Here is an 11,263-nt window from a genome sequence, read left to right on the forward strand (position 1 = left end):
CGGGAAATTAACAAACGAACAGAGACGTAACAATACTTTTATTACAAATCAAACAAAATGACCAGAAATAAAAATGACGATACTGAAAACTAGCTCCATACAAGAATCCTAGCTCTCAAGGTAAAATGTTGTATTGTAAAAGACTCCACAATATTAACTACACTCAAACTTCACAATTAGCAATAACAGTGCATTTTAGTGTTAACATTTGTAATGGACTGTGCTCCTACTTCTTTATGCGAGAATGACAAGGTTGTTTTTTTTTTTCAGCACAAAGACTTGAATACTTCCCACTCAAGAGACTATACAGGATAAGTCCATTACAACCTTACAATGTTTAAAATACTAATGAAAGAAGAAGAGCGTATTGGCAGTTTTGTAAATAGTTACGAAAACCACATAAAGACAAAAACACAAAACCCTGTAACCCAAATGCTTTCAAAAAGTGGACTCTTCTTCATCTAGAGCAATCAATTTGTCCTTGATGAAGAAAGGTCCACTTTTGAAAGTGCTCAGATAACAGAGTTTTGTATTTTTGTCTTCAGTACTTAAAACAAAATGATTAAGAAACTTATACTCAAAACTGAAATACATCAGGTTGACTTTATTACAAACCCCCAGCCTAGAAAATGTACACGTTACAACCCTACAGATATTTCTTGGACGAAAATGTCATCAGGCATAAATTAGAGTTCATATAAACTCATCTTGCTTTGAAACAATAAAGTCAGTGATGTCGTGCAAAACTACACAAGGCTATCTGCACTAGCCATCCACAATTTTGAATTGATAGACTACAGGGAAGGAAGATAATAATCATCACCCACAGCCCTAAACTAAGAAGCATTTTTTTGTGTTTACGAGTAAGAAAACTTTTTTTTTTTCATTTTTATCATAAGATTGTAAATATTTCTCAACAAAGAGACAGTGTGGAAGCAGTACATTTCAAATGTCAACCTTACAATGTGTTTATTTATGCCTAACAGTCACAAAACTTAGTTCATATAAGCTTAACTGCTGGGAATGGTGCAAACAAAGAAAGTAACTTTATGTAACAAGAGAAATTCGGAGTTATAGCAAATACAAATTTATTTAAGTTAAGTACTTATATCACTTAAGTTTTTCAAGTCAGTTATTATTTTTTACTTTTAAACGACTTTAACTTTTTCTTCAATTGCTGGTGTATAATAATAGGCACAATGCTCACGATGCAATACATTGTTGAACTTGATAATAAAATGTGCTACATGTTTATTACAAAGAAAATCTAGGGTTCAATTCCGACCCCCCCCCCCCAAAAGAAAAAAAAATAAAAATAAAAAAGACAGCATCATAAATACTACAAAGTGTAAGCTCTGGCAGATCCTCGCCAAAAACAACAACAAAAGGCTAAGGTTGTCTCTAGAGCAAGAGACTGGTGGCGTATGGCCGCTTTTCGCAATACTTATAACGAGCCCCTTGATCCGCAGCCACACTAAGTTACGACCCCAGATAAATTATGTGTTTATGATTTTTAGATATGCTTCATAAAATATTGTTCACTTTTTACATGATTACTGTAATTGTTAACATTTTACACGGTTACTGTAATTGTTCACATTTTACATGGTTACTGTAATTGTTCACATTTTACATGATTACTGCGATTGTTAACATTTTACACAGTTACTGTAATTGTTCACATTTTACATGATTACTGTAATTGTTCACATTTTACATGATTACAGTAACTGTTAACATTTTACATGGTTACTGTAATTGTTCACATTTTACATGATTACTGCGATTGTTCACATTTTACATGATTACTGCGATTGTTCACATTTTACATGATTACTGCGATTGTTCACATTCTACATGATTACTGCGATTGTTCACATTCTACTGCGATTGTTCACATTTTACATGATTACTGCGATTGTTCACATTTTACATGATTATTGTAATTGTTCACATTTTACATGTTTACCGCATAGTGTCATTTGTAGTGTTCCATTTTGCGCACCAATTCGTTTTTATAAAATGATTATCACGGAACGTATTTATAATTCAGAGCTTTAAAAACATTTCTTCAAAACAAATCCAGTAGGGGGAAAATTTGTTTGTTTGAAATTAAGCACAAAGCTACACAATGGGCTATCTGTGCTCTGCCCACCACGGGTATCGAAACCCGGATTCTAGCGCACAGACATACCGCTGTGCTACTGGGGGGCAGGGGGAAAAATGGTATTAAAGAATAGTAATTAACATAGCAAAGTTACTTATTCCAAAAACCAAAATTGCATGTCTATGATTTTTTATGTATTAAAAATGTTATCTTACTTTGTATTATTACCAGTGCGTTCTCATCGGCTGTCTAATGGCAAAGTTATTTCCTCCAGAAAACCCCCAATATAATTATATATTTAGATCGTCTTCGTAAAAGTATTTTTCAAAATTGTTTCATACGGTGAAATATAAAAATATAAACTTTGTACAAATAAGTTTCGTTACACTAGAAAAAAAGATGATTTTTGTTACAACATGTAGGGAACACTTTTTTTTTTATAATGTCACAATTTTTGCGTGTTTGTCTTCACGTGCTTGATATAAAATATAGGATAGTGAGTGTCATTTATTTATTTTGTTTTTGCATAGTCATAAGTTGGTTTGTTTTGAATTTCGCGCAAAGCTACACGAGGGCTATCTTCGCTAACAGTCCCTAATTTAGCAATGAAATACTAGAGGGAAGGCAGCTAGTCATCACCACCCACCACCAACTCTTTTACTAACGAATAGTGGGATTGACCGTCATAGGGCGAGCATATTTGGTGGGACGAGGATTCGAACCCGCAACCTTAAGATTGCAAGTCAAGCGTCCTAACCACATATTGTTTGTTTGTAATTAAGAACAAAGCTACACAATGGGCTATCTGTGCTCTGCCCACCACAGGTCTCGAAACCCGGATTCTAGCGTTGGAAGTCCGCAGACATGCCGCTGTGCCACTGGTGGGGCGGCCTCTCATAAGTTAATACTGAAACATCAATGTTTATAAAACACATTAAATGAAGATAAATATAAAATCACTTATATATATATATATATATAATTAGAAACTGTAAAGCCCCCTAGTGACACAGTGTTATATCTGCGGACTTATACCACTAGAAACCGGGTTTCGATACCCGTGGTGGGCAGAGCACAGATAGCTTTTGTGTATCTTTGTGCTTAATATCAAACAACAACAGAAACTGTAAAATACTTTCTAGTACCATTACCGACAATGTAGAACACGGCTCAGCTATAACCTGAGGGCTTATAACTCTAAAAACCGAAATATCCGTGGTGGGCAGAGCACAGATAGCCCATTGTGTATCTTTGTGCTTAATATCAAACAACAACAGAAACTGTAAAATACTTTCTAGTACCATTACCGACAATGCAGAACACGGCTCAGCTATAACCTGAGGGCTTATAACTCTAAAAACCGGAAATATCCACGGTGGGCAGAGCACAGATAGCCCATTGTGTTATTTTGCGTTTAACAACAAATAATCCACGTACACATTACATGTCGTTCATGTTTAAATAAGCCACAGTTCTACATGCCTTATGGAGCCTGTACCTTCTCTAGAAACTGCTAGTTTTTCCTCAGAACCCACATACATACAACATAATACTTTATATCCTCACACAGTATGTATGTATGGAAAATATATTCCATACTTAATTAATATTGTTATACATACAAAGAATAATAATACATAACTATCGCGAATACATTTTAGCTCACACACACACACACACAAAACCTTTATCGCATGTTCGTAAATATGTAATTTTATTCCATATTTTTTAGTTGAAATAACATATTAAGGTGAAACAAATTAAGCGAAATTCATTTTACAACTAACCTACAATAATAGATTTCTCAGGGGCGTAAAGGGTGGTTGTACTGGTAGATACTCTTGGAGTTCGATGAATATGGTCTGTACAAGTGGATGTTGTGGTTCTGGAAAGTGGAGTTCGACCACGTAGACGATGACATGACCCGGGCGTTCGGCCACTACTGACAGTGAATGAACCTCTATTTGTACCTACCAGTTGGTTACTGAAAATATTGGTGATACCACAAAATTAGATTATCACAATAAGAAATAACATTGAATAAACAAATATTTTATCCAGTTTTCATTAATCTAAAAATTAACATTACATATTTTACAAAAGTAATGAATGTTCGTTTGTATTATAGCATAGCCACATTGGGCTATTGTTGTGTCCACCGCGGGGAATCGAATTCCGGATTTGAGCGTTGTAAGTCCATGGACTTACCGCTGTCCCACCGGAGGATCAGAATTAAGGAAACTGACTGTATTTCAACAAGGTCACTTAGGCTAATACATATATTTGTTTTCTAATGTTTCTGCTACCCACATAGCAGGAAAGATTTGGTTTGTTTTGAATTTCGCAAAAAAAGCTACACGAGGGCTAGCCGTTCCTAATTTAGCAGTGTAAGACCAGAGAGAAGACAGCCACCCACCGCCAACTCTTTTACCAACGAATAGTGGTATTGACCGTCACATTATAGCGTCCCCACGAGTATGTTTGGTGTTAGGAGGATTCGAACCCACGGCCCTCCGATTGCGAGACGAACGCCCTAACCACCTGGCCTAGCGGGAAAGTAGTCAGTTTTATATTTCTATTAACTTACTAATTTTCTATGCTGTTCGTTAGTAAACATTTTTACATTTTTATATTATATTAAACTCATATTCCATACTACTATTTGTAGTAATTAAGTAGACGTAAGTTTTTGTATAAAAATCATTTCAGTACAAAAAAAAAAAAAGAAGAATCTATTCTTAATTTATCATTAAGTCATCAGTTTCGTTTTAAATATTACGGCTGTCTCTCTTTCTTCAATACTTCGTTTTTATAACAAACTGGACTCCGTGTGTGATCTATGAAAATTACTGACTACTGTTTGATTGGTACTGAAAATAATAGAGAGTTTATCACCCCGAAATTCAGAACTCAGTTTATCAAGTGTTACGTAATAGATGGTTCTTTAGTCTCGTGGGGAGCCATTTAGTGATCCATGTACCATTGAGAATGGTGTTTTGAATGTTACGTGCCATAAGAAGGAGACTTAAAATCATTTTGAAAGCTCGTCCTCATCATATACATACGACTGTTGCCTGTTCTGCACGTAAAGCTACGGTGAAAATAGATCGGTCAAATATTTCCTGATTTAATCCCATACAACAGAGGTCCTCAATCTGTGGTTCCGAACCACTGGTAGTTTGAGGTTTCTCGTTGGGTTAGCCCCCCTCCCTCCCATATACATACGACTGTTGCCTATTCTGAACGTAAAGCTACGGTGAAAATAGATCGGTCAAACATTTCCTGATTTAATCCCATAGAACAGAGGTCCTCAATTTGTGGTTCGTTGGGTTAGCCCCCCTCCCTCCCCCAGTGTCACAGCGGTATGTCTGCGAGCGTATACTGCTAGAAATCGGGTTTCGATACCAGTGGTGGGCAGAGCACAGATAGCCCTTTGTGTAGGTTTGTGCTTAATAACAAATAACAACCGTTGGGTTGTTCGTGGAAAGGCTGTATAATTGCAGAAAGGAAGCGGTAGCGTAGTGTGTATACCCCCAACGTGGTCTGCCGAGATAAAAACGAAATCAGGTGGTATGTTGGCGAAAAGCTACATAATGGATTATCTGGGCTTTGCTCATCGCGAGTATCAAAACCTGGTTTTTAGCGTTTTAAGGCTGTAGGCGTACCGCTGAGGTACTGGGAGCCAGGTGGTATGTTGGCGAAAAGCTACATAATGGGTTATCTGGGCTTTGCTCATCGCGAGTATCAAAACCTGGTTTTTAGCGTTTTAAGGCTGTAGGCGTACCGCTGAGCTACTGGGAGCCAGGTGGTATGCAGCATTATTCTTTCGCTAATAGAATACAGATTAGTTGCAAGCAAGCTAAATGCATTAATCTGTTGAACACTATAAGGCCATTGTCACAAGTTCCTTATTTTATTGATGATCGAACTAGTCCACGGTCAAACAGTTGTGGTCCAAGTAATCTATATAAGTAACGTCTGGACCACAACTGTGTCTATCGTATCCCAGCCGGCCTTATAAGCCCTGGTATTGGACGAAAGGCCTCGTCAGCAGATGATATAGCAGATATAGTGTGGTTAATATATTATTATGTCCTTCTTTACATTCACTCATGGATTCTTATTTGCTCAGTGATAAGTATCTGGGCTTATGACGCTAAAAACCGAATTTGGATACCCGTGGTGAGCACAGATAGCCCATTGTAAAGTTTGCGCTTAACAACAAAAAAATTCAAAGCTATTATATGATTATAAATTATAAATGCAATAGAGTTTAAAATAAAATTATCATCAGAACTGAAATAGGTAGATAAATACCAATAAATTGATTTCAATAAACGTAAATAAAATCATGACCTATATCGCCAGAATGTAACTTTATTAGCTCAATATTTCACTATTACAGCTTCGTCAGGAGCTATCGATGTACTACAAGTTCGGCCCGGCATGGCCATGTTGATAGGACACTCGACTCACAATCTGAAGGTCTCGGGTTGGACTCCCCGTCCCACCAAACATGCTCGCCCCTTTCAGCACTGGGGCGTTATAATGTGACGATCAATCCCACTTTTCGTTGGTAAAAGAGTAGCCCAAGAGTTGGCGGTGGGTGGTGATGACTAGCTGCCTTCCCTCTAGTCTTTCACTGCTAAATCAAGGACGGCTAGCGCAGATAGCCCTCGTGTAGTTTTTCGCGAAATACAACAAAAAAACTTTCCTACAAGTTCACTATTCCATTATTAATAATTAGTTCAGGAGGGATGAAGAGGTCAAAAGCGTACTTGATCCTCCCAGGTCCACAAAGACCTAATACCTGGTGCCGTTCACTAATCCAGTTAAATCTAAACTGGAACACTGTCATACGTAAATCGAACATTGATATACGTGTTTAGAAAGTTTATATTATATTAAAATAACAAACATTCTTGAATTTATATTGTTACGACAAACCAAACCAACAATGCTACATAAATAACATGTGTAAACCAATAAGTAAACTATTGACATCATTGGATTTAGAATATAATACGTTATGTATCTAAAACTTTTCTTCATATTTGTATTGGTAAGTAATTTTCCATCTTGTTATATTAATACATTCAGAAAACAATGTCTGAACATATATTTCAACCCTTATAAGTGTGTAAAGAGACTACATCAAAGCTCAACATATCAAAATCTTTAAAATGCCATTAACGTCTCTACACTAATGGTCAACCTTTGTATTTGTATTTCTTTTTCTTGATTAAAATGGATTCTTTAATTTTTCTTTCAGGAGAATTATGACATTTAGATAAGATCTTGATATCCGATAATATGTTATCTGTTTGTGGTAGGCCATGTTCTTTTTCCATAATGTTTTGCAATAGCATTATTAGTATTGAGGTTTTGAATGTCACGCACATGTTCTGATATTCGATAATGTATTGGTCGGCACGTTTATATTTAATTTACTTTTATAGAAATGTCTCATAATAAACTCCAGTTTGCAATAAACAAAGTTAAGAACAATAAATTGATTTCTTTATTAAATCTAATATATCCTAAAATGCGAATTGATGGTGACACTTTTCCATTGAAATTTAACCCGAAAATAAAATATTTGTGTAGTGGCAATAAATAAGTATTTTAAAACTATCAAAAATGTATATACTAGAAATTACTCGGTTCTATTAACGCAATCCTTAAGAAATATTATAGATGAGAACAAGCTTTAAGCATCCAGAAATGTATCATAAATACTTCATATTATGTATTACTGTGTCTTATCATGAAAAATCAAATGTCTTAGTTCAGTTTGACTTTGTAAACAAGTATAAAATGTAAATGAAGACTTTTGAAAATATGTTTAACAAGTTCTTGAGAAGAAAAAATAAAAACAGAAATTTACCATAATAATGGATTTTGTTGTCTAGGGCGTGGCCTTCGTTTAGATAGGGTTGGTGATGAAAAGCAGCTCGATGAGCTTTTGTTTGCCTTGATTGGAACTTCACCAGCACTAGTAGGTTGTCGAGAATGAGTTGCTGTTTTTAATTCACTAAAATCTGGGATGTAAATTAAAAGTGTGTAAGGAATCATGGTTAAACGAGTCGATATATTATACATAATACTTTTAATATGCGGTATTTTTAATATTAGCACACAAAATATAAGCTTTTAATAACAGTAATGTCCTAATCGAACATGTAGTATTATTATTAGAAAATTCACTTATATAAAAATGTTTACTACACTCACCGTACTTTTGCTTGATCTGAACGGCACTTGTATTCTCACTAAAACGTGCCATGGATATTCTCACGTAACCCTATGAAATATTGATTTAGTGAAAAATGGATAAAACACCATCAATCTTATAGTATAAAGCATGCTGAATCGAATTTTCTTAAGTCAAAGTTATAATCTTAACTATCTAGTTATCAACCCAACAGTAGAGTCAAATTAGATTGGTTTATATTGATCAAGTATTTATAAGTAGTCAACATCATTATTTACGAGCGTTACATGTAGATATCTACACATGAAATGCATATAACGTATTCTTAAAATACATATTTCATTTTTACCAAGTTTCTAACATGGAATATACTAAACCCGGCCCTGGTGGTTACTTTCTGTAACACAGTCTGATCATAGTAACTATATCTGTTATTACTCGTGATAGTTGTTTGAATACCACTTTACGACTGTCACGTGAAGCAGGGAAACTTTCCGACTTTTGAGATCTAGCTTTCTGATTGGTCAGCTACAGGAGGAAGGTGAATTTCCTCAGTTTCTTCCAGTATCTGCTGGTCATGCGTGATTTGTTTTATTTAGTTCATTTTTAAGTAGAGTTTCCTTCCATTTGCTTTTATTGAAATAACTTTTATTTTACTTACCTAGTTTGATACAGTTCTCCCATTATTCTACTTCAATCTTCACAAATCAACCAATAATTTACTAAACTAACAGCCGACATGTTAATTACTGGACCGTGTTTGATAAGATGTGATCAACAGTCCGACATGTTCATTATTGGTCCGTGTTTGACAGGATGTGATACACAGTCCGACATGTTAATTACTGGACCGTGTTTGATAAGATGTGATCAACAGTCCGACATGTTAATTATTGGTCAGTGTTTGACAGGATGTGATACACAGTCCGACATGTTAATTACTGGACCGTGTTTGATAAGATGTGATCAATAGTCCGACATGTTCATTATTGGTCCGTGTTTGACAGAATGTGATACACAGTCCGACATGTTAATTACTGGACCGTGTTTGATAAGATGTGATACACAGGTCGACACGTTAACCACTGAACCGTATTTGATAGGATGCGATATACAGACCAGCAAGTCAACTACTGGTTCGTGCTTGACCCCAATATAACATAGAGAAAGAAACCTTACATAATTCTGATTAAACTTCCTTGATTATACCTTGAATAAATTATAATTTCAACCAAAAATGTATATGGACGATAGCATATATTTACTGCTTTAGTCCACTCAAAAAGTGCTAATATTAAATTGTTTATTTCTGTTTATTAGTAGTGTTGGATGTGTAAACCTACAGATAGGGACAGTTTACCTCCGGTAAAGAAAAGTCCACCTTTCAATATCGCTTGGGTTATAAGGCTTCATACTTTTTTATTTCAATCGAAATTTTTAACCTACATGTTTTCTTAACATCAGGCACAGATGGCGACACATATGTGACGAACAACAGGGCTATATTAAAGTCCAGCAATACATATTTATAACCTAGCAACTACTCTTCCACCGTGTTTACATATCCTACTATGCACGTATATATTATGTATCGTAAACATTCATAGGATCGACATTAATCAGAAGGAACAAGTTAGTAGCCCTTCCCTGTCAGGTTTTGTTTTCTCGCTTATTTTAATACATTATAACATGGTGATATTGGGCAAGTAAAGCGAGAAATTGTTTGCCCGAGCCCAGCGGTATGTCTGCAGAATTACAACGCTAGAAACCGGGTTTTGATATCCGTGGTGGGCAGAGCACAGACAGCCCATCGTGCAGCTTTGTGCTTAAGAACAAACACAAATCTTGTTTGCCCGAGCCCCCAGTGGCCCAGCGGTATGTCTGCAGAATTACAACGCTAGAAACCGGGTTTTGATATCCGTGGTGGGCAGAGCACAGACAGCCCATCGTGCAGCTTTGTGCTTAAGAACAAACACAAATCTTGTGATATTTTTGGAAACATTGACTTATCTTGGGCAAATCAAGGAATAAATGAAAGTATCTATGTATGAGAGAAGAAAAACACGAGAAAGTACTACTGACATGTGGTATGAAGGATTTGCTTTTTTAAAAATTAGTTTACTTTTATATACATTTAGTCTTATGTTCCTGATTAAATTATAAAATGAAATATGCACATAAGAAAACAGTAACAGAAGGAGGACATTTATTTGATTATGTGTGACATGAACATGAAATAACGTACATTTAAAGCAATAAATATCTTTTACAGTATATAAATAAACTATAAAATACACTTCACATAAACCCTTTAAGTGCAATATGAGTTTAAAAATATACCCATTTAAAACCATAATTTAATATTTCAACTTTTTTAAAGCACAAATCTGGAAAATCAGCTCTCATTACTTTGGCCACCTGTTATCAGGTCCACTGTGTATCCAGTGGCTTCATGCTCTGCTGTTCTGTAGACCATAAACAGTGGAGGGAATAAGACATCCCAGTCATATTGGTGGCTATTACAAAACTTTGACAATTCCTCTCCCAGTGTCCAATTGTACTTTTCTACCATCCCATCAGACTGTGGGTGAAGTGGCGTTGTCCTGGTCTTTCGTATACCAAACAACTTGCAGCATTCTTGGAACACAGCTAATTCAAAGTTACGGCCTTGATCAGAATGCAGTTCGTATGGCATACCAAATCTGAAGAAGAAATCAGTAATAGCCGAAGCTACAGTTATAGCTTCCTGATTTGGTATTGCATATGCCTCAGGCCACTTGGAGAAATAATCCATCACCACACAAATGTACCTGTTTCCAGCACGAGTTCGGGGCAACAGACCAGCAATGTCAATGGCCACTTTTTCCATTGGTGTACCAACTTATACTTTCATTGGAGCACGTCCCTTATGCTTGGGTCCCCTTTTAGCACAACATGTATTG

General features: G+C 35.8%; 1 protein-coding gene across 1 annotated transcript in view; it reads right to left on the reverse strand.

The window, feature by feature from the left end:
* Positions 1 to 8,182, reverse strand: part of LOC106462540 (mutS protein homolog 4-like) — a gene marked incomplete at its 3' end in the record, with an annotated part of 27,906 nt that extends 19,724 nt beyond the window's left edge. Inside the window, exons 1-2 of the mRNA XM_013922474.1 lie at positions 7,995 to 8,182; positions 3,895 to 4,091 (exon numbers count right to left, since the gene is read on the reverse strand). Coding sequence (XP_013777928.1) covers positions 3,895 to 4,091; positions 7,995 to 8,182 — 385 coding nt within the window. The remainder of the gene's footprint in view (positions 1 to 3,894; positions 4,092 to 7,994) is intronic.
* Between the last annotated feature and the right edge of the window lie 3,081 nt (positions 8,183 to 11,263).

The sequence above is a fragment of the Limulus polyphemus genome, unplaced genomic scaffold (genome assembly GCF_000517525.1).
Source record: "Limulus polyphemus unplaced genomic scaffold, Limulus_polyphemus-2.1.2 Scaffold1195, whole genome shotgun sequence".
Lineage (NCBI taxonomy): Eukaryota > Metazoa > Arthropoda > Merostomata > Xiphosura > Limulidae > Limulus > Limulus polyphemus.